At 47.4% G+C, this 24957-nt stretch overlaps 1 protein-coding gene across 1 annotated transcript in view; it reads left to right on the top strand.

The window, feature by feature from the left end:
• The window catches only part of LOC119964909 (pappalysin-2-like), a 569527-nt gene that overhangs the window by 126288 nt on the left and 418282 nt on the right, over positions 1–24957 (top strand). The window contains exon 3 of the mRNA XM_038795012.1: positions 14009–14154. Coding sequence (XP_038650940.1) covers positions 14009–14154 — 146 coding nt within the window. The remainder of the gene's footprint in view (positions 1–14008; positions 14155–24957) is intronic.

Below are 24957 nucleotides of genomic sequence, written 5' to 3'. Positions count from 1 at the left end.
CTTCATAATCTCCACTGGGTGGGGATTTTAAAGCCTGGGAGCATAGTCTAAAAATTAGGGCTAGACCGTTCAGGATAGATGTTAGGAAGCACTTCTTCATGTAAAGGGTGGTAGAAGTTTGGAACTCTTCCGCTAACAGCAGTTGAAGCTAGAACAGTTGTTAATTTTAAATCTGAGATAGATAGATTTTTTGTTCAGCAGATAGATTTTTGTTAAGCAAAGATATTACGGGATATGGGCCAAAGGCAGGTATATGGAATTAGGCCACAGATCTCATTGATTGGCGGGACAGGCTCTAGTACTTCTCTTCCTATGTTTCCTACGAGATTTGTTTACATTGATTTCACACCCACTTAACACAACTTAAAATTATAAATATCTAACTGCAGAACTTATTACATCATACATGTACAGTTTTCTTATTTCACAATTCCACAAGTTATATTCATATTATATAATTGCAATGATTTAACCAAAACAAAGACAATAACTTTAATGCAGTGTTTTTCAAACTTTTTCCCAGTGACCCACGTTTACAGAATGACCGACTCGTGCTACCCATGCCACATTCACAAAAGATTCTCCATAGTTACTTTTTAAAAAGTCACACTAATTGTTGGCACTTCTGTAATATTAAATGTAAAATTATAAATTGAGAAGCTGTTTCACCTTAAATTACAGCTCCACCCTCACATCTTGCTAAAGGGTGTAGCTCAGGATTATTTGATTATTTAATGTCTTCACACCCATTCTTAGCAGTTGGAAAATTGGGTGCAAGCATTGGAAAGATTATCAGGCTCAATATTGCACAGTTTTAACAACGTCTTGTTCAGTTGTTCGAAACCTAACACGACCTTGGATAGGAAATTAAACTTAAATCTTGCACTTCAGAAACAGTGGCCCTAATGGCTGAACTAAAAGCACGGTAAGACAGAATGTCACTGGCCTCCTGTCAATACCGTTTCTCAGTTAAATAATAACAGACTGAAAACATGATTTAAAAAAAAAAAAATGCTGGGCAGAACTCAGCTGATCAATATGCAAAACGTGCAGATGCATTCCATTTCATGCACTTGCAACATTTTACCAGCTCCTGCATACGTGAGTGTCGTTTCATCACCAGCCAGTGCCATCCATGGTGAACAGTTGAAGTCCCAATAAAGGTATATGCAAAACTCCTTGCAGTACAAGAAACAATTCAGCTGATGGGGTCTATGTAGCCCCATGGCAGAGACGGAAGCTTGAAGATGAGTACATGGGAAAAGAGGATGGATAGCGGCGGGGGAGGTGATGAAAAAAGAAACGTTCTGGAAGGACAAGAGCCTCGGTGTGGAGAGACATTTGGGAAGCAGAAGGGATGGACATAGGGGTTGGAAGTGGTAGAGGAGGCTGCATGACTTGGTTAACAAGAAAATGATAAAAGACTCACGGGGTTTGTTAGTGACACACTGAACTCAAGAAAAATACAGATCCTGATGCTGAACACAGTTGCAGGAAATGCCACCCAGAGAAAAGTTTACATGTCTCTGACTGCAAACTGCCGAACTGCACTGTGGCCCAGAGAGGCAAGGCAGTCCATGGCACTGGCTTAAACATCAGCTTCATGTGGTTATACACTGTACAGCAGTAAGAGTTTACTGAGAGAGGAAACGGAAAAAGTGGTCAGGTGATCTTTGGGGACCGTTTTTGGTGACCCTTTGGTGACCCATTCTACACCATCCCACGACCCATCATCGCAAACCCCACTTTGAAAATCACTGCCTTAGTGGTACTGTCAGACTCTGTACATGGAGGGGCTGGTTTAGCTCACTCAGCTAAATCGCTGGCTTTTAAAGCAGACCAAGCAGGCCAGCAGCACGGTTCGATTCCCGTACCAGCCTCCCCGGACAGGCGCCAGAATGTGGCGACTAGGGGCTTTTCACAGTAACTTCATTGAAGCCTACTCGTGACAATAAGCGATTTTCATTTTCATGGTAACATCATAACAACTCAAGTCTTGTGTTTCTTTTTCATCTGATTTCCAGTTTGCAACTCAGAAAATAATGTTTAATTTTAACCAACATTGCAACTGTCTCTTTTGTAACTTGTAGGCATAATTTCACTTTTTAAAATAAATTTAGAGTACCCAATTATTTTTTCCAATTAAGGGGCAATTTAGAGTGGCCAATCCACCTATCTGCACATTTTTGGGTTGTGGGGGCGAAACCCACGCAGACACGGGGAGAATGTGCAAACTCCACACGGACAGTGACCCAGATCCGGGATCGAACCTGGGACCTCAGCGCCGTGAGGCAGCTGTGCTAACCACTAGGCCACCGTGCTGCCCTATAATTTCACTCTTAAGCCCACTTTCTAAATTCACAAAGAGTAAATTCACATTTTGATTTAACAGTCAAAATTACATTTTTGTGAAATCTCTTTTAGCTGTTTCAAGAATGTCGTTAAGATGCTTCTTATGTTCACTCAAGAATAGTATCATACTCTTGCCTTGTTTGTTCTGTGAACATTTTGTGAGCTTACTGTTTCTCCCTGTCTCATTTCAAATTAGTTCTTTTCAATTCTGTTTGAACCATGTCAGTCACTTCCTCTCTCTGAAATTTCACAGTTCGTTCTAACTCTTCAACCTTTTTCACAAGTTTGGAAATATTTCAGTCCAGTTCTCCGAGAGTTTGAATGGTCTTTGGCAAACTGTTCACTTGCCTTTCTTCCAACTACTACATCTTGTAAAGTAATATGGACAAGCATTTTAAAATCAGAGTCTGTGGTCATTGACTCAGAAAGATCTCTTTGCAATGTCAGCACTTCTGGTTAACAATTTCTACTTTCCAATTTTGCAGGTATTTCTTATTGGCACTTACTGATTTTGATACATCAGGGCCGGGATTCTCCGACCCTGCGTCGCGTCGGAGAATCCCTGGGGGAAAGGCGTGAATCCTGCCCCATCGCCGGCTTCCCTATTCTCCGGCACCGTTTTTCAGGCGCCCGCGGGATTCCCGCCACGCTGGTCGGAGGCTGTTGACAGCAGCCACCCACCCTGGGATTCTCCGGTCCCCGATGGGCCGAGTGGCCGATAAGTTTTACCCAGTCCCGCCGGCATGAATTACTCAACCCACACACGGCGGGACCTGGCAGGTAAGTGTTCGGGGGCCATCCTGGGGGGGGGGGGGGGGGAGGGGGGAGGGGGGGGGTAGCAAGGGGATCCGACCCCGTGGGGACCCCCCACGGTGGCCTGGCCCACGATCAGGGCCTACCGATTGGCGGGCGAGCTGGTTCCGTGGGGGCCTTATTTCCTCCGCGCTGGGCCCCTGTAGGGCTCCGCCACATTGCCCGGGGGTCGGCACAGAGAAGGGAACCCCCTGCATGCGCGGAACTACGGCACCAGTTCCGCGCATGCGCAGAAATATGCTGCCCGAACTCGTGCCGGCCCTTCGGCGCCAGCTGGAGCTGCAGGAACCACTCATGCGTCAACCTAGCCGCCAAGAAAGTGGAGAATTCTGCACTTTCAAGGGCCGTTGACGCCGGAGTGGTTGGCGCCGGTTTTCACGCCAGCGTGGGGACATAGCCCCATTATTGGAGAATCCCGCCCCAGTAATATTAATTGGATCAGTATTTTCTAAACTGGATCAGTATTCCAGAATGAGCTTATATTCACAGAAACAACTTTTGAATTGCAACACTCCATGCCATCCATCTTCTTTATTTCCTCCATTTTGCTTTGAAGTTCAAAAGTCTTATTGTTCTTTTCATGGTGAAGTTCGAACAGTTCGTCAGTTTTGCTTTTTAATTCTGCATTCTGCCAATTATTCTGATTTATCAGAACCACCTCTTCTTGTTCAAGGCATTTTCCACAATGCTTCGTAAATACTTCTGATGTTTGTGGTTCACCAAGTTTTAACTGAAGATCAACCTTTTCCAAGTTTGCTTTTTAATGCCTGTCCATCAGACAATTATGTCCTCAATCAAATGTTCCACTTTTTCTGACTGATTCTCAATTGTTCTCTTCAGTTTTCTTTTTTCATTCGCAGACTCCTCTTTCATATGTGGAAGTTGGTTTTCTGTGTTAATCAGGTTTTCCTTCAATTGCTTGTTATCTGCAGTAAGTGGCTCCACAGTATTTTTCAAAAGTTTGTTAAGATCGTCATTACCGAGGTTGAAATCTGTTCCTCCAGTAGGTAATTTAGGATTAATTCCCACCTTAAAAATTCCATTAACAGTTACTTCTTAAATTAACTTTACACAAAGAAAGATGGGTCATCCCTTCCATTAATATCCTATTAATACTTTCTCCTTCATAAAACTTCCTAAAATACAAATGATATCATCAGCCACCATCAATGATTGATCTGCTTCTCTATCTCTTAAAATTTTAATTTGTTTTCTTATTTTGTTAGATGAACAAGGGGAAAGTTCTTTGAAACAAAACGTCCAGAACCTGCAATAGCCTGGCTGCCTTCACCAGTATTCAGATAATTTTCTGAACTATGTTGCAACCTATCCCCTTTCTCATTGATTCTGAAGGAGCAGGTTTCATCTGCACCACTATTACAGTTTAAATAGTCATTTATTTTTCAGATGCTTCCTTTCCTACTACTGCAACTGGTCTTCCATTTAATTTCCAACTACTTCCCAAATATGTTCCACATTGTCACAACAGAAGCACTCAGGCCTCCGAATGTCACTTCTACCCTCATCATTATCCCTTTTGATCGGAGGTGAAATTTCTTGACCATTCCCAACTGTTTATCTCTTTCTTGACTATTTGTTTTCTTTTCTCCTTCCCACTCTCTATCCTTCTCATGTTTCACAGAATCATAGAATCATAGAATGTGCAGTGCAGAAGGAGGCCATTCAGCCCTTTGTGTCTGCATCGGCCCTTGGAAAGAGCACCCACTTAAGCCCACAGCTCTACCCTATCCCCTGAACCCAATAACCCCACCCTACATTTTTGGACACTAAGGGGCAATTTAGCATCGCAAATTCACCTAACCTGCACATCTTTGATCTGTGGGAGGAACCCGGAGCACCTGGTCGACGCAGGCTTGGAGGGCCGAAGGGCCTGTTCCTGTGCTGTACTTTTGTTTGTTCTTTGTTCACCCGGAGGAAACCCACGCAGACACGGAGAGAACGTGCAGACTCCACAGACAGTGACCCAAGCCGGGAATCGAACCTGGGACCCTGGAGCTATGAACTGTGCCGGAAAAAAGTTTAGTTCTACGGACCAATTCATAATCATCAACTAGCTCTTCTGCCTGTCGAGCAGTTTTACCTTTTTGTTCCTCAACATGAAACTTAATAACCAAAGGAAGTGAATCTTTAAATTCTTCGAAAATAATCACTTCTCCAAGGGTTTCATATGTTTTCTTTTTAAAAAAATATTCTCATTGGAACTTTTTCACAATTTTAGTACAAAACCTACAAAATCACAGAATAATGTTCCTTCCCCCACCCCCTTTTCTCTTACAAAAGTAAAACTTAGTTATTCAGTCGTTCCCCCCCACCCCTCCCAACAGCGAACAGTGACCAGCTCCTTAAAGCACATTATAAATGACCGCCATCTGTGGTAAAACTCTTCCAATGAACCTCCCACCGTAAACTTAACCTTCTCGAGATGTAAAAACTTCATCAAGGCACCCAGCCATGCCAATTGACCTCCAGTCCATGAGGATCTGCATCCTTGCCATTAGTAAGGCAAAGGCCATTCCCTTGTCCGGAATTCCAGCACACCCAAAACCCCCAAAAAACACCACCAATGAGCAAAGCTCTAACCCATTGTTCAGGATTGCTGACATAGTCTCAAAAAAGTACTGGAAAAAGGAATTGGAGTTACTGTGAAGTGTATTGTTCAGGTTGGAAAACAAAATGGCAGTGAAAATTGCTTAGGCTTTCTCTGATCTAACTCTGACCGGAGCCTCCTCCGCCACCTGAGTCCTGAAAGGTTTACCCATTATCCTCAAACTATGACCTTTAGTTCTGGATTCCCCAACATCGGGAAGATTCTTTTTGAATCTACCCTGTCTAATCCTTTGAGAATTTTATAAGTTTCGATGAGATCGCTCTCACTCTTCCGAACTCCATTGAATATAATCCTAAATGACTTAGTCTCTCCTCATGTGGCAGTCTCACTCCTCACCAGGAATCAGCCTGGTAGCAGAATAAAGAGAATAAAGAAAAGTACAGCATAGGAACAGGCCATTCGGCCCTCCAAGCCTGTTCCGATCACAATGCCCGAACTTAAAAAAAAACCTTCTGCCCTTACTCGGTCGATAGCCCTCTATTTCCTCCCTGTTCATGTACCCATCCAGATGCCTCTTAAATGTTGCCAATGTGCTGCTTCCACCACATCCTCTGGCAGCACTTTACAGCCTCCCACCACTCTTTACGTGAAAAACTTACCACGCACATCTCCCTTAAACCTTCCCCCTCTCACCTTGAACCTGTGCTCCCCTTGTAATTAACACTTCCACCCATGGAAAAAGCCTCTTGACTATCCACGCTGTCTGTGCCTCTCATAATTTTATAGACCTCAGCCTCCGTCTTTCCAATGAAAACAATCCTAGTTTATTCAACCTCTCCTCATAGCCAACACCCTTGAGACCAGGCAACATCCTGGCGAACCTTCCTTGCAGTCTCTCCAAAGCTTCCACGTCCTTCTGATAATGTGGTGACCGGAACTGCACGCAATACTTCAAATGCGGCCAAACCAAGGCTTTATATAGCTGCAACATGATTTTCCAACTCTTGTACTCAATGCCCTGGCTGATGAATGCAAGATATGCCTTCTTAATCACCTTGGCCGCCTGTGTTGCCATTTTAGGAAACTGGACCTGCATGCCCCGATCCCTTTATATGTTAATGTTCCTGAGCGTTCTGCCATTTACAATATAATTTGATTCACCATCTGGCCCCGGGGATTATCTACCTCAATGCAATTTAGGATACTAAATACTTCCTACTTTGATATTGATGTTCTCAAGAGAGTTCATACACCTATCTCTGACCTCAACATCCATCCTGTCCTTCTCCCTGGTGAATGCCAATAAAAGGTACTCATTAAGAATTTCACCCACTTCCTAAGGTTCCACGCATAACTTGCCTCCATGTCCTTAAGTGGACCTACTCTTTCTCTTGCTACCTTCTTGCTCCTAATATATGCATAAAAGTCTTGGGATTCTCCTTGACCATGTTTGCTAAAGACATTTCATGGCCCCTTTTAGCCCTCCTAATTCCATGTTTAAGTTCCTTCCTACTGTCACTGTACTCCTCCCGGCTTTCTCAGTTTTTAGATGCCTAGACCTATCTTATGCTTCCTTTTTCCTTTTGACTAAGCTTACCATTTCCCTTGTCATCCATGGTTCCCGAATCCTGCCAATTCTATCCTTCATTTTTGTGGGGACATACCTATCCTGCACTTCAATCATCTGGCCTTTAAAAGCCCCCCACGGGTCAGATGTGGATTTGCCCTCAAATAGCCACTCCCAATTAACATTAACAGTTCCTGTCTAATTTGGATGTAATTGTCCTTGTCCAATTAAGCACCCTCACCTGTGGGCCACTCTTGTCCTTATCCATGACCCTTATCCATGACTACTCAAAATCTTGTGAAATTATGGTCGCTGAGCCCCAAGTGCTCCCCCACTGAAACATTAATCACCTGGCCTGGCTCATTGCCAATACCAAGTCTAATATAGTCTACTCACTGGTTGGATTGTCAACATACTGTATCAAAAAGCTCTCCTGGACACATCTAACAAATTGCTCTCTATCTGGGCCTCTGGCTGTAAGGGATTCCCAGGCAATTTGGGGGACTTTAAAATCGCCCATCACAACTACCCTGCTTTTTTCCCACCTTTTCAGTATCTGACTACACAACTGCTCCTCTGTCTCCTGTGGGCTGTTAGGAGGTCTATAGTACATATATTGATTTCACCCTTCTAATTCCTGAGTTCCCCGCATAGTGTCTCATTACAAGATCCCTCCAATGTGTCCGCCCTCAACACAGCTGTGATCTGCTCCCTAATCAGCAATGCAACTCCCCACCTCTTTTGTTTCCGCTTCTGTCCCATCTGAAACAACGATATCCCAGAATGTTAAGCTGCCAGTCCTGTTCCTCTTTTAACCATGTCTCCGTAATTGCAATTACATCATAGTTCCATGCCATAATCCAGGCTCTCAATTCATCTGTTTTACCTTTTATATTTCTTGCGTTGAAGCAAACGCTCTCCAGACCTCCAGTCCCACTGAGTCCTGCGGCTTCCCTCTGTCTGCTCTTACTCTGCGCTATGTTTATCTCAGTCTCACTTCTTTCCCCAGATTCTACTTATTGGCCTGCTGTTACAGTACCCACACCCCACACCCCTGCCATACTAGTTTAAACCCTCCCGAACAGAACTAGCAAACCTCCTGCCCAGGATGTGCTGCTCTTCTAGTTGAAGTGCAACCTGTCCTTCTTGTACAGGTCCCACCTTCCCCAGAAGACATTCCGGCGATCCACATACCTACCTCCTACACAAGCTCTTTAACCACATGTCCAACTGTGCCCCACCTCAGCAGTGCGTGGCACGGGGAATAGTCCTGTGATTACTGCCCTACTAAACTATCACTGCACTCCTCCACTACAAGAACATCCTTCCTCAGGTGAGGAAAACCAAACTGCGTACAATACTCCTGGTGTGGCCTCACTAATGCCCTATACAATTGCAGTAAAATGTCCATGTTCCTCTCGCTATGTAGGCCAAAATGCCATTTGCCTTCATTACTGTCTGCTGTCCCTGTGTGCTTACTTTCAGCGACTGAGACAAGAGGACACCAAGGTACCTGTTCAAATAATAATCTGCCCACCTATTTTTGTGACTGAAGTGAATAACCTCACATTTATCCACATTATACTGCCTCTACCATGCATATTCCCACTCACCCAGCCTGGTCAAATCATGCTGAAGCATTTCTGCGTCCACCTGAACGATCACCCTCCCACCCAACTTTGTATCATCTGCAAAGTTGGAGATACTACTTTTTGTTCCCGTGTCCAAATCATTAATATATAATGTGAAAAGTTGGGGTCCTAGCACAGACCCTGTGGTACCTCACAACCTGCCAATCAGAAAAAGATCAATTCTTAGGGCAGCATGGTAGCGCAGTGGTTAGCCAGGGTCCCTGGTTCAATTCCCGGCTTGGGTCAATGTTTGTGCCGAGTCTGCACGTTCTCTCCGTACCTGCATGGGTTTCCTCTGGGCGACCCGGTTTCCACCCACAACTTCCGAGAGACGTGCTTGTTAGGTGAATTGGGCATTCTGAATTCTCCCTCAGTGTACCCGAGCAGGTGCCAGAGTGTGGCGACTGGGGGGTTTTCACAGTACCTTCATTGCAGTGTTAATGTAAGTCTACTTGTGACACTAATAAAGATTATTATTATTCCAACTTTTGCTTCCTGTTTGGTCGCCAGCTTTCTATTCATCTCAAGACTACCCACAATCCCATGCACTTTAACTTTACATAGTAATCTGTAATGTGAGACCTTGTCGAAAGCCTTCTCAAAGTCTAAATAAACCACATATACGGTTCTCCCTGGTTAACTCTATTAGTTCCATCTGCAAAGAATTCCAGTAGATTGTCAAGCATGATTCCCCTTTGTAAGTCCATGCTGACTTTGTCTGATTACACCGCTGCTTTCCAAATGCTGTGCTGCGAATTCCTTGATAATGGACTCGAGCAACTTCCCTACTACTGACGTTAGGCTCACTGGTCTATTGATCCCTATTTTCTCTCTACCTCCATTTTCGAATGTTGGGGTTATATAAGTTACCATTCATTCTGTAGGAACCATTCCAGAGTCCAAAGAATTTTGGAAAATGACCACCAATGGATCTACTATTTCTCAAGCCACTTCCTGAAGTACTCTGGAATGAAGATTATCAGGCCCTGGAGATTTATCTGCCTTCAATGCCATTAATTTCCCCAAAACCATTTCTTTACTAATACTAATTTCCTTCAGCTCCTCACTGAAACTTGTGTTTCCCAGAACGTCTCGTACATTTTTCATGGCTTTACAGTGAAGATAGAAGAAAAGTACGAATTTAGTTCCTCAGCCATTTCTTTGTTTCCTGTTATGAATTCCCCCATTTCTTTTTTTTCTTTAAAAAAAAAATAAATTTAGAGTACCCAATTATTTTTTTCCATTATGCCCTTCATGTCCAAAATTGCCCTTAGTGTTGGGTGGGGTTACTGGGTTATGGGGATAGGGTGGAGGTGTTGACCTTGGGTAGGGTGCTCTTTCCAAGAGCCGGTGCAGACTCGATGGGCCGAATGGCCTCCTTCTGCACTGTAAATTCTATCTATGATAAATTGCCATCAGGGGCAGGATCCTCTCAGCCCGGGGCCGGGCCGGAGAAACCCCGCAACCGGCGTGAATTGCGCCATGCCGCCCCGACAGCAGCACGCGATTCTCGTGAATCGGCGCCATTGGTGCCGGCGTGGTTGGCGCAGCGTGGACGGGGACCGCTCATTGCTGCCAGCCCACTGATTGTCGGCCCGGGATGGGCCGAGTGGCCGTCATGAAAAGGCCGAGTCCCGCCGGCACCGTCCACACCTGCTTTCAGCTGGTGGGACCTTAGCATGGACGGGTCGGGGGCAGCCTGTTGGGCGGGGGGGCGCGGGGGGGGGGGGGGGGGGGGGGGGGCGCGGGGGGGGGGAGCTCCGATGTGGCCTGGCCCACGTTCGGGCCCCACCGATCGGCGGGCCGGCCTTTGTGGCTGCGGGCTTCCTTTCCTATGCGCCGGCTCCTGTAGTCCTGCACCATGTTGCGTCGGGGCCGGCGCGTTGAAGGAAGCCACTGCGCATGTGCGCGTTGGCGCCAGCGCCAGTGCGCATGCACGGATTCTGCGGCACCCAGTGCGCGCCGGAATCAGCAGCTGGAGAAGCGTGAACCGCTCCAGTGCCATCTGCCATGAATTAGGCGTCGGGTCAGCCAGTCTGGCCGTCGTAAAACGTGACGCCGTTTGCAACAGCATGGACATTCTGCCGCGGTATTAGAGAATACCGCCCCAAATGTTTAATTTACCTCCAATCTGCTGCCCCACTTTAAATCTAGTTACTGTGATTCTCTCTTTAACTCAGAACAGTTTATTCTACCTTGAATCCCTCTGAACAAAACCGCCAGGGCGAATGTGGCGACTCACGGCTTTTCACAGTAACTTTTTTGAAGCCCACTTGTAACATTAAGTGATTATTCTTATTCTTATTATTACTTAACTCCAGATTTCTTAGACAGTCTTTCTGTCCTAATTCCCTGACAATCTGCACTTTAACTTGTTCCTTCGGAAGCCTGAATCTATGCAACTCCCTGTCCAACTTCTCCTGGTAAAGGTGAGAGCTGTTCACTCCTCAGTGGCCTGGTTCCAACTGCTCTGGCTTCCAGTTAAAGATAAGAACAAAGTAAAGCCCTTCCCTCTGGAAATGACCTCCTGTTACTAAACTTACTTGTGTTGGCTCTTCACATCGTAGCCCTCTCTAAGCACAATTAAAACACAGTTGGGACTTAACCAACCCCCAAACATACCAACATCTTTGCCCAGCATAAATCTAACTGTAGGTTTTGCCTTTCCAAGCATAGAAGCATGAACATGTACAGATTTCTAATATTTACCAATACAAAAATAAATTCCTTACAAATTCCCTTTGTTTTCCGAACACAAAATGTTTTCACAGAATTTACCTTGCAGAAAGAGGCCATTCGGCCCATCGAGTCTGCATCGGCTCTTGGAAAGAGCATCCTACCCAAGCCCACACCCCCACCCTATCCCCATCCTCATAACCCAGTAACCCCACCCAACACTAAGGGCAATTTTGGATACGCAGGGCAATTTAGCATGGCCAATCCACCTAACCTGCACATCTTTGGAGTGTGGGAGGAAACCGGAGCACCTGGAGGAAACCCACGCAGACACAGGGAGAACGTGCAGACTCCGCACAGACAGTGACCCAAGTCGGGAACAAGATGTCAATGGCTTGGATAGGATGCAGAAAACATTTGCTGGAATGGCACTCGGGGTGAGGGGCTACTGTCATGTGGAGAGTTTGAAGAAACTGGGTTTGGTTTCCTTTTAGTAGCAAAGGTTAAGAGGAGACTTGACTGCATTGTTCAGTGTTCATGAATGGTTTTGCTTGATTAATGAAGCAGAGAATATATGTTGAAGATGAGTGACTGAAGAATTAGAGTCGCAAAGTGGAAATATTTTTATTACACAGGAAATTCCTGTGGTGTGGAATGCGACGCCTGATAGGAAGCACGTTCAGTACTAACATTCAAAAGTGAATTGGATCGATATGTGAACAGGGCTGCAGGGAAAGAGCAGTGACCTGAGATTAATTGGATAGGTCCTCCAAACAGCTGGCCACCTTGTCTACTGCATTATTCTATCATTCTGAAATTTGCATTGTTAGTGTCTGTCTTATATTCAGGTCACCTTGTTTATATCACAATCTCTCTACATCCCAAGTATAGAACCCCCTCATAATTTGAAAGAGTTCATCAGGTCTCAGTCTTCGTTTTCCAGAGAATTGTACCACAACCTGCTCGAGATTTCATCTCCTGCCGAAACTGGATTGGTGCCATTAGAGGAAAAGCTTTCTTGGTTGAATTACTCACCATTGGGGGCACGAAAGACAGAGGCCAGATTGAATACTTGCAGCTTGTGGTCCAGTGACAAGTTTGAACAGCTCTCTGAAAAACATAACTCGTTCTGGACATTCGGGCGTCATTGTGATCCAATCGTAACATTGGTTGAATCGTCACTCTGATAAGGACTTTTAATCCAAACCATCTGAAAACACACATAGATCAACTCTTCCAGATCTGATGCAGAAGGCCTGTGCTCCATATGTGACAATTGTGGCTCTCTTGGCAGCACTCTTATACCTTCATGGTGGAAAAACTGTGGGTGCAAGGGCTTCAGCACATAGTCTAGGCTGACATTTAGTGCAGCACTGAGGGAGGTACTGACCTTGAGATGCAATGTTGAACCCAAGCCTAGTCTGCCCATTGATGATGTCCTCTGAAGATCTATGGTGCTATTCAAGGACAAGCAACTGCAATGAAACACCATTAAAACCAGATTAATTGGTCTTTGAGTGCTTTCTTAGATTCTTCGTCATGAGACCACTGGATACTTTTCCAGCTGGCTGCTAGCTAGACATGGCAAAGACGCTGAAACATTTCATCAGCACACTCCAGGCCCCAAATAGATCTTCCAAGCTCTGCGGAAGACCCAGTGAGTTTACCCTTTAAGTGGTTGAGTCACACGGATCTGAGAAATCCTAGGTTCAAGCCTGGTCAATTCAGGAGCGGCGTGTGACCGATTCTGCACATTCGAGCGAGTCTTTGATCAGCATTTGTTTTATTTTATTTGAGTCTGTTCCAGTTACCCATCACTCTGTGCAGGGCTAGGGTTGAAAGGGGAAAACATTTCTCTGATTTATAACCTCACTTTGATCTAAGTTGACTTACATTTGTGTTCACTCGCCTATGTGCGCAGCACATGTGAAATGCTCTGGGACTGATTTTTTTTTTTTACTGTGAGGCTTCTCCAGATCGTTTGCTGGGATTCCGCAGAAACCCCAGTGAAGAAGGTTTCTGCCACTCCTCCGGGGATACCACTGATTGTTTGCCAGAGGTGTTATGGTGGATAATGAAGGAAAACCCCCATCAGTGGTCTATCTCTCTGGCTCCCATCTCATTCTGCGAACATAGGGTCAGTTGTGTGAACCTCATTAAGAACTCTGAGCCATCAGTCTTAGTATTGTCCCTCGAACTCTTTTTTTCTTGAGCCCCTCATTCCTTTTTCAGACCCAAAGTCCTGTGTGATTTTTCCAATGAGTTTTTACAGGGTTGGAATAACCCAATTTGATTTTATAATCCAAACTTTAGTGTCTGGAGGTCAATGCCTATGTTTGGTGAATTAACCAAATTGTCTGAAGCTGACTAAATTCTAAGCTTTTATTTTTCATTGCGTAGGACCTACATGAGTGTGAAGGAACTGAAGGAGACACTGCAGATCAATGGATCTATGTACCTGAATGTCTATTTTGCTAACTCGGTGCGGGAGGAGCTGGCGGGAGCTGCCACCTGGCCCTGGGATAAGGAAGCCCTGAGTTACTTGGGTGAGTGTTACAAAAAGAACTCCAGTCCAAAGGTATTACCTATGGAATTTGCTACCGCAGAAAGCAATTAAGGCCAAAACATTGTCTGTTTTCAAGAAGGAGTTAGCTATAGCTCTTGGGGCCAAAGGGACCAAAGGCTATGGGGAGGAAAATGGGAACAGGAGACTGCGTTGGATGATCAGACACAATCATAATGAATGGTGGAGATGGCTTGAAGGGCCTGCTCTCTACATTGCTGTGTATTTATGTAATTTCTTCATGCGAGACAGTGTATGAATGGTGTGCATAGCCTGTACACATCAATTTCACTATTTATAAAAAAAAATAGGATATGGGCATCATTTGTTTTACCCATCCCTAATTGCCCTAATTGTCCTTGAACCAAGTGGCTTACTTAGCCATTTCAGAGGGCAGTTAAGAGTCAACCAATTCACTGTGGGTCCGGAGTCACATGTAGGCCAGACCAGGCAAGGATGGCAGATTTCCTTCCCTAAAGGGCATTAGTGAGCCAGATGGGGTTTTGCCACAATTGATGATAGTTTCATGGCACTGGTCCTGGGATAAGCTTATATTCCAGATTTTGTGATAAATGAATTGTGATAATTCCTTTCCTCTACTCCCTGTTTGTCAGTACATCAGCTGCATGGGCCGTGGCCATCAGATTTCAGAGGATTAATGGCAGCTCAGAAATATGAAGTGCAGGCGGATCCATATACTTCATTCCCGGTTCACGGATTGAGGCTAGTCACCAATGATTTTGTTTTTTAAAAATCCAGTGATGGTTGACCTATCCAGAGAGTATTTCGTCAATGATGTCTTGCATGCCAGTATTCTAGATATCCCAATTCTGATATCCCATTCAACCTTGAGCTGAGTTTCTGATCCTATTGATTGTCATCTTCATCGCCTGCATTATTCTTCCCCACTCAACCCATCCACCACTGAAACTCTCAATTTGGATTTGTCGCCACTTGACTTGGTGTGAGGAGACTTTGACCCTGGAGTATACTGGAGATCAGAGGGACCTTGGGTTCATATTCATATGCACAGATCCCTGAAGGTGGCAGGGCGGGTAGATAATGTGATTTAGAAGGCATATGGGATACTTGCCTTTATTAGTTGAAGCATGGAATATTAGAGTAGGGAGGTTACGCTGGAGCGGTATAAAACAATGCATGTCATTGGCAGCCTTCAAACTTTGTGTTTTAAAGTTTGAATCACCCCTCGTCAGAAAACAGCTTGGTTAGGTGGGAACCTGTTTGATGGCAAAACATGATCTAGTATTTTGAAGCCAATGATTGGAAAGAAATTAGTTGGTATCACTATTATTTTATGTATTGAAGAGGGGAAAGGAATGTGTCGTTCCTTGCTTTCTGCAACTTCCTGTCCATTCTCTGATCGGGCATCAACAAGACCATGCATTGTTTTTTGACACACACATATTTTGGGGATTGATTTCCACCAGCGAAGCAGGAAGCTTGGGTCAGTAAACCTCCTAACTCGGAAGATCCTGTGCTGGATTCTCCGCACCCTGACGCCAAAATCGCGGCTGGCGTTTGGGCGGAGAATCCAGTATAATGCAGAAATCGGGACCGGCACATTACACTTTCCACTCTACGGAGTGAGACTCAATCCTAAGGATTCCATATCATTTACACTCTAATCATAGTGGACACAAGGGCTGCTTGCAGCCAATAGCACTGGGTTTGATGTGACCATAAAACACAAGCCATGATAGTAATAAATCTATAAAATAGGGACCGCTCATTCATGGTTTTCATTGAATGACAGTTGTGGAACCGAATTCCTGAAGTACCAATAATAAACACTGAAAAATCTTCAACTGAAGGAATTTCACAGCGTCAGTTATTTTCAGTCAGTAGCTCCAGTACCATCCCGTATGTGCAATAAACACTCCTAATGTTATAAAACAGCGAATCCTCTGATTCAGCCTGAGCAGCTCCACGGGAGAGCACAAAAACAGTTCATTTTTGGGAATATGTTCAAAAACAGCTGCTGAGTCAGTAATGCGCAGAACCCCAGATGTGTGTGAAAATACGACAGGCCGATGCATTCCACTGCTCTGTTCAACTGTCCATTCCCCCCTCTCCAACCCACACTGTTTTTCCTTGGCGGTTGGATGAGTAAGTCTGTGGTATGCAAGTTATTAATGAATGTTTAGTAACAGCTTTGTGAGCTTCAGAGGGAAATCTTTCAAATGTTATTTAATTTTTTTTTGCTATGTATGTTGACTATGGAGCATTACATTCTGTCCACTCCCAACAACTGGGAATGTCTAAGAGCCTTCTCGTCGGCCTGTAGCACAGGCTCACTGCTCTGGCCAGATTTTCATGTAGCCAAACTATGGGCTGATCAGTCTATATCCAGGATTCATCTCCCCTCGTATTACACAGGGTGAAACAAACCACAGTGTAAAGGTCAGGTGAGGTGGGGAAGAAGAAGGTGAGACCATGGGCCAGACGTGGAAGCAGAACTCCGTCCCCGCTTTGAAGGCATCCATTCTACTCTCAATGTATGTTATATGTTGATTTTAATGCTACTTTTGGTTAAGTATTCAACTTTTTTGTGGTGTGGTAACAAAGATGTACCAAGTTTTCCAGAGTCTGAGTTTACTATGGAGCCCAGGCTGAGCCATTGGGAGATGTAATACTGGAGTCACAGTCACTCAACATCTTGATTTTAAAATTCTCATTCGAGTTTTCAAATACCCCCCCATGAAGCTTTTGGTCATCTGACCAAATATCTCTTAGGTGACTTGTCACGTTTTGTTTTCTGATGCTTCTTGGGACAATTGGATTCCTCTAAATGCTCTCTATAAAAATAAGTTGTTATTGTCAACAGTGCCTGACGGCATTGGAGTCCTGAAGAGCGCAAAAGGGGAGCCCTCTCAGGCATGACCAGAAGAGGCCCAAAACTCCAGTGCAGGAGTACTCCGGGCCTCACAAGGGAAGATTATGCCTCCCCTCCCTCATGCTTCTGTCCTTGTGTCAATCTCCATGTGCTCACAAGCTGAGGAGAGGGCTTGGCCAGATGTTGGAATGGCTGCAGCTGGTATTTATTTTCATTCACCTGAGCTGTCCCTCCCCTGACCTGCTAGTTTAATTGAATGCAGAAAATACTGGAAATACTCAGCAGATCTGGCAGTTTCTGTGCAGACTTAAAACAGCGTCAATGTTTCAGGACCTTTCATTACTAGTGGGAAAAGTTTGAATTGGTAATCTGTTTTAAGTAAATGAAAGGGAGCAGTGCAGGGAAAAGAGAGCAAAAAATCTGCAATAGGACAGAGGGCAAGAGGTTGAAATGAGAAAATGTTGGTAAAAAGGGAGTGGTGATGGACCAAGAAGAGAAACAAACCTTGGGCGGGATTCTCCGACCCCACAGGGGGTCGGAGAATCACCTGGGGCCGGCGTCAATCCCGCCCCCGCCGTGTCCCGAATTCTCTGGCCCCCGAGATTCGGTGGGGGCGGGAATCACGGCACGCCGGTCGGTGGGCCAACCGCGCCGGTCGGCGAGCCCCCCGCAGAGATTCTCTGGCCAGCGATGGGCCGAAGTCCCGCCACTGACAGGCCTCTCCCGCCGGCGTAGATTAAACCACCTACCTGACCGGCGGGATTGGCGGCGCGGGTGGGCTCCAGGGTCCCGGGGGGGGGGGGGCGCGGGGCGATCTGAGCCTGGGGGGTGCCCCCATGGTGGCCTGGCCCGCGATCGGGCCCACTGATCGGCGGGCGGGCCTGTGCCATGGGGACACTCTTTTTCTTCCGCCTCCGCCATGGCCTTCACCATGGCGGAGGCGGCAGAGACCCCCTCCCCTGCGCATACGCCGGTATGACGTCAGCAACCGCTGATGCTCCGGCGCATGCGCGGACTTACACCGGCCGGCGAAGTCCTTTCGGCCCTGGCTGCCATGGCGCCAAAGGCCGTTCACGCCAGCCGGCGGAGTGGGAACCACTCTGGCACGGGCCTAGCTCCTCAATGTGAGGGCTTGGCCCCTAAAGGTGCGGAGAATTGCCTGGAACCCCCGCCCCGCCGGCTAGGGGTGAATCCCGGCCCTTGATTCTAGAGGAGGTGTACATGGCAGAATCATGAACAGCCAAAGAAAAAAAGGAAAAAAAAACACTTGAACAAGAGAGTCAAGGGGAAACAAAACCTACAAAGAAATGAGAAACAAAATGGGGATAGAGGCTATGATCCTACTTGTTGAAACTCAGAGTTGTGTCTGGGAAGCTGTAGATTCCCAGTGGAAAGATGAGGCGTTGTTCCTGGAGCTTGCATTGAGCTTCACTGGAACAGTACAGGTCAGGAGGTCAAGACTGGTCAGCATGTGGGAACAAGATGGAGAATTCAAAGGACAGCTGACTGGAAGCTCAGGGTCACTCTTGTGGTGGTCCAAATGCATGCCCATCTTGAGGATATCTTGCTCTTTTCTTTGGTGGGATTACCATTCTTCTGCCTTGTTCACCTTCATTGTTTCATTGTTATCCCCCACATAGTGGACCCTTTTTACTCATTTCCATTGTTCTCCCTTCATTTGCACTCCATCCTCTGGCCCCGTACTCTCCCTCTGCATCTCTTCGGTGGGAACTGCCAGCCTGACATCAGCTGAGTCAAGTTCTCTACTACCCTCATTCATTGGAATGTTTCCCTCTGAATTTGCTGCACTCTCTTCTCTTGGATCCAACTCAAACATTGTCATCAGACCTGCTGACAAGTGTGTTGTTGCTGTTCTCTGATGTATTGCTCTCTCCCCTGCTGAAGCTGAATGCCATTCTTTCCCCTGGAAAGTGACCCCTACCACTGAACATCAAGCCATTGTTTCCAGGACTATCACTGAACTCATCTCTTCTGGCGATCATCCCTCCGTGGCCTCCAACCTTACAGTCTCCTAATCCCACCTGGGAAACTGCCTCCTTCCCAAGATCACAAACAGGACTGCCCATCATTTTGGCTGACCTCTGGCTGTCGCACTAAGCTGATTTCCTCTGATTCCAGCTCTATTTTTATTCTCCTCTTGTCCAGTTCCTTCCGATCTTCACCCATGACTGTACTGGTGCCCTCAGTCCCTTTTAACAGTTTTCAGTCTGCTGGGCTAAATTGTCCCCTTTTCACCTTAGACATTCAATCCTTCTACATTCCCCACCAAGGTGGTCTCAGAGCTGTCTGCTTTTTCAGAGGCCTCACCAGTCTGCATCCAAAGTCCTCCTCCTCCACCTGGCTGAATTTATCACATTGAGTATTTTCTCCTTTACCTCCACTCGGTTCCAACAGGTAGGAGGCGTTGCAACGGGGACCTGTTTGGTCCTCGTTATGCCTGCCTTTTGTGTGGGGTGTGCAAAACATTCTGTGTCCTACTGATGCCCCTCTCCCTCACTTATCTTCCTGGTACACTGATATCCGTATCACTGTTGTTTTCTGCTCTTGGCTTGAACTGAAAATCCTCAACAAACTTGCTTCCAATCTCCACCCTTCTCTCCAGTCCAGTAATATGACTTCTGTACAACTGCACACACCTGTAATCAAAACAGGAAGTGCTGGTAACACTCTGCATGTCTGACAGCATCTGTGAAGCGAGAAACCGAGTTAACGTCCAGTAAGATTCTTCAGAACCCTCAGCCCACATCCTTGGCATTTTTATAGAAACTCTTCTTCAGAACTGGCAATGTTGTTGAGCCCATCCCAGTCTTTGAAAGGCTGCCACTGGGCACTGCTTTGTTTAATACTGATCTTCTGCCAGGATGTATGAGGAGAGATTAAACAGTTTGGGCGTATATTCGCTGTAGTTTAGAATGATGAGGGGGGGATCTGATTGAGATATATGAAATACTAAAAGGGATTGATAAAGTAAACATAGACCAAATATTTCCCCTCATGGGGCAATCTGGAATGAGAGGTCACAGATATAGCTTGAGAGGCATTGATTTAGAACTGAGATGAGGAGGAACTCCTCGAAGAGGATGGTGAATTTGTGGAACTTACTGCCCCATAGTGTGGTGGAATCAAAATTATTAAATGGTTTCAAGAAGGAGATAGATATATTTCTGATTTTAAAAATGGGTTAAAGGAATATGGGGAACAGATAGGGAGGTGGATTCAAGACCAGGAAGAGATCAGTCCTGATCTGATTGAGCCTGGGGGCTGAATTGCCTACTTCTGCTTCTAATTCCTATGTTCCTATGTTTTCTTCAGATGTTTGGGCCCCAGTTGACCTATTCTTCCTGTCACATTTCCTTCAGTCTTTCAGCTGATAGCTCTGACGGCTGCCATCTTTCCTTTAGCTCCACTTCTCCATTCTTTTCAGGTAGATATGCCTGATTTTGAGTTGGTAACACTGTCGTAGCAATATCTTACTTATTCCATGTGATGGTGCTGTAACCACTTTTAAAAAATAACCAGTATGACTAGAAAGCCCATTATTCACCTTTGCTCCAGAAGGGATGCACCAATCTCGGCCCATTAAACATAGCAAAAAGAGATAGGAACCCATTCCCGAATACCAGTTTCTCCATGAACACAATTTGTCCCATTCACAAGTATCAACTCCCCATGAATGCAGTCTGCTCATTCACAAATATCAGGTCCCCCCATTAATACACCCTGCCCCTTACCCAGCTCCTCTATTAACACAATATGTCCCATTCTCATCACCAGCAGTGTATACAACTTTTCAATATGTGCTTTCTTTAACTCTCCCACTTTTGAACATACATGTGCTTTACAATGGATATGGAACTTAATTGGAGACAGACCCTGGTCCAAAAGTGCACAGATGCACCTGACATGCCAGAAGTGTATGAATTATTAACTTAAGCTGTTCAGTATGATGTATTATCCTCACTTTGCAAAATACTCAGCTCAGTGCGATGGTGTAAACCTGTTGTGCCTCAGCATGATTGGCTGAATTAGTATTTTTATCATAAGCATGAGAATCACATTTTGTTAAAACTTTCTCTCCCTTCCCACTATATGAGGTGATGCATGATCAATTGCACAAAGACGAGAGTTGAATATAACTGAGGCTTTATTACACTAAGATGTGTGGCCTACAGCAGCTGGTGAAATGGCTGCTGTACAGGGAGCACACATAGTTTTACTCCACCTGCTGGGTGGAGCCAGCAGGCAGGGACTGCCCCCGTACCTGTAGTACAGGGCCTTACCAGACATACCCTAATATATACAGCAGTGGTTACTACCACATTCACCACCTGTTAAAATAGAGTCCGGCGGGAGAGGTTGAGAACTATATACAGCACAAGTTTAATATTCAAAGAAAAACATTTTGAGTCCAGAACCAATTACAGGTTGAGCCAGTCCGGAGCCTTGATCTGACGTTGGGAGCGACACAGTGGTGGCGGCGATTCTGGCGTCGGTCGGGTCCTTGGTGACTCCGGGAGCATGCCGTGATCCTCTTCATCCTCAGGCGTGGGTAGGGGGAGGACGGATGGTCCTGAGGGGGTTGCTGCTGGGTGCGCCAGGGGAGTGGAGGGTGGCGCCGGGCTGGGGGTGTGTGTGCGTGTGGAAGCTGCTGATGCCAGGTCCCTGAGAGAGACAGTATCTTGGCGGCCGTCGGGGTACACTGCGCAGGCATACTGGCGGTTGGCGTGGAGTAACTGCACCCTTTCCACCAACGGGTCCGCCTTGTGGAGTCGTACGTGCTTACGGAGGAGTACGAGTCCTGGAGCTGTGGGCCAAGTCGGGCGCGACACCCCGGAGGTGGACTTCCTGGGGAAGGCAAAGAGATGTTCATGGAGTTGTCGTAGGAGCAACCGAATGAAATGCAGTGGATTGGGGAGGACCTCCTGCCAGTGGGAGGCCGGGAGATTTCTGCACCGTAGGGCCAGCTGGACGACCTTCCAGATAGTCCCAATCTCCCTCTCCACCTGTCTGTTTCCCCGGGGGTTATAGCTGGCCGTCCTGCTCGAGGCGATACCCTTGTAGAGCAGGAACTGACTCAGCTCATCGCTCATGAATGAGGATCCCCTGTCACTGTGGATGTAGGCGGGGAAGCCAAACAGAGCAAAGATGAGGGCTTTGATGACGGTGGCAGACGTCATGTCGGGGCATGGGATGGCGAAGGGGAATATGGAGTACTCATCGACCACACTGAGGAAATACGTGTTGTGGTCGGTGGAGGGGAGGGGTCCTTTGAAGTCCACGCTGAGGCATTCAAAGGGTCGGGAGGCCTTTACCAGACGCGTACAGTCCAGCTGGTAGAAGTGCGGTTTGCACTCCGCACAGACCTGGCAGTCACTGGTGATGGCCTTGACTTCCTGGACGGAGTAGGGCAGATTGCGGGCCTTAATGAAGTGGTAAAACCGTGTGACTCCCGGGTGACAAAGATTGTCGTGCAGAGTCCGGAGTAGGTCCACCTGTGCGCTGGCACATGTACCTCGGGATAGGGCACCGGGGTGAAACAAAATCTCGTAGTTGTAGGTGGAGGATCCTCCACCTCAAGATTTTATCATTTTTGATCTTGCCCCGCTGTGTGTTGTTAAACATGAAGGCTACCGACCGTTGGTCAGTGAGGAGAGTGAATCTCCTGCCGGCCAGGTAATGCCTCCAGTGCCGCACTGCTTCAACGATTGCCTGGGCCTCTTTTAGAGAAGGCCACGGAATTTCGGAGGCATGAAATTCGTGAAGGGTTCATGAAAAGAATGCCACGGGCCTGCCTGCCTGCCTGGTTGAGGGTGGCGGCTAGAGCGACGTCTGATGCGTCGCTCTCCACTTGAATGAGTCACGTCTCGTCGACTGCGTGCATCGCGGCCTTGGCGATGTCGGCCCTAATACGGTTGAAGGCCTGTTGAGCCTCGGCCATCACGAGTAAAAGGGTGGACTGGATGAGTGGGCGGGCCTTGTCCACATAATTTGGAACCCACTGGGCATAGTAGGAAAAGAACCCCAGGCAGCGTTTGAGGGCCTTGGGGCAGTGGGGAAGGGGGAGTTCCATGAGGGGGTGCATGCGGTCGGGGTCGGGACCCAGAACTCCATTCTGGATCACATAGCCGAGGATGGCTAATCGGTTCGTGCTGAACACACACTTCTCCTTGTTATAAGTGAGGTTTAGGAGAGTGGTGGTGCGGAGAAATTTGGCAAGGTTGGCATCATGGTCCTGCTGATCGTGGCCGCAGATGGTGACATTGTCTAGGTACGGGAAAGTGGCCCGCAGCCCATACCGGGGTAAAACCATTTGGTCGATCTCCCTTTGGAAGACCGAGACCCTGTTGGTTGCGCCGAAGGGAACCCTAAGAAAATGGTAGAGGTGGCCATCTGCATCGAAGGCAGTGTATGGGCGGTCCGCCTTACGGATGGGAAGCTGGTGGAGGCGGATTTTAGGTTTACTGTTGAGAAGACCCGGTACTGTGCAATCTAATTGACTATATCACATATGCGAGGGAGGGGGTACGCTTCGAGCTGCGTGTACCGATTGATGGTCTGACTGTAGTCCACGGCCATTCCGTGTTTCTCCCTTGTTTTCACCACTACCACTTGGGCTCTCCAGGGGCTGTTGCTGGCCTCGATGACGCCTTCCGAAGCAGCCGCTGGACCTCGGACCTGATGAAGGCCCTGTCCTGGGTGCTGTACTGTCTGCTCCTGGTGGCGACGGGTTTGCAATCCGGGGTTAGGTTTGCAAATTGGGAAGGTGGGTCGACCTTTAGGGTCGCGAGGCTGCACACAGTAAGGGGTAGCAGGGGCCTGCCGAATTTCAGTGTTAGGCTCTGGAGGTTACACTGGAAGCCCAGGCCGAGTAGCAGGGCAGCGCAGAGATTGGGGAGGACGTAGAGGTGGAAGCCGCTGAACTCTACGCCCTGGATAGTGAGCGTGGTGATGCAGTACCCCGGACCACCATGGAGAGGCCAGGGAGATTCTCTGATTGGCGGGTGTACTGCGAGGGAGCAGCGCCTTACCGTATCGGGATGAATGAAGCTCTCAGTGCTCCCGGAGTCCAGCAGACAGGAGATTTCCTGCCCATCGATCTTCATGCTTGTGGAGGCGGTTGCTAGAGTTTGCGGGCGAGACTGGTCGATCGTGACCAAGGCCGTGGCTGGTCGTCACTGGTGTCAGACAATGGGGTGCCCAGGGGGCACGGGTCCTGGAACGATGGTGGTGCCCACGTGCTGTGGGGGAGACAAGATGGCAATGCCTGACGATCCTGAGGGGGACAAGATGGCGGCGCCCACGGGCCGCACGTGGCAGGGGTTGAACAAGATGGCAGCGCCCATGGGCTGCATGTGGCCAGGGGAGGGGAAGGTGGCGCGCCAACTGGCCGTGCGTGGTCCGCGGGGGGGAAGATGTAGGCGCCCACTGTCCGTACGCGGGAAGGGGGGTCAGAGCGATAGCGGCGACTGAGCGAGCCTGGCACGCCACAGCGAAGTGCCCCTTTTCGCCGCAGGCCTTGCAAAGGGCGCTGTTGGCCGGGCAGTGTTGACGGGGGTGTTTCGGCTGCCCACAGAAGTAACATCTGGGGCCCCTGGGGTTGGCTGATTGGCGCGTGGCACAGGTGTAGGGTTGGCTGAGTGGGGTCCCCGATTGGGCAGCCATCTGTGGGGTCCACGATGCGTAGGAGGGGTGGGCCGCACAGCCGCAGGTGTAGGCCTGGATATTGTGCGAGGCAACCGTCATCGATAGCGCCAGCTTTTTGGTTGCCGCGAGGTCGAGCATGGCCTTCTCTAAAAGTTGCTGGCGGATGTGATCTGACGCAATTCCCGTAACAAAAGTGTCCCGCATGAGTAAATTTGAGTGTTCCGTAGCCGTGACGGCCTGACAGTCACAGTCTCTGACCAGGGCAAT

The sequence above is a fragment of the Scyliorhinus canicula genome, chromosome 4 (assembly GCF_902713615.1).
Source record: "Scyliorhinus canicula chromosome 4, sScyCan1.1, whole genome shotgun sequence".
NCBI classification, from domain to species: domain Eukaryota; kingdom Metazoa; phylum Chordata; class Chondrichthyes; order Carcharhiniformes; family Scyliorhinidae; genus Scyliorhinus; species Scyliorhinus canicula.
The sequence above is the reverse complement of the archived record's forward strand: the minus strand, read 5'-3'. Positions and strand labels throughout refer to the sequence as shown.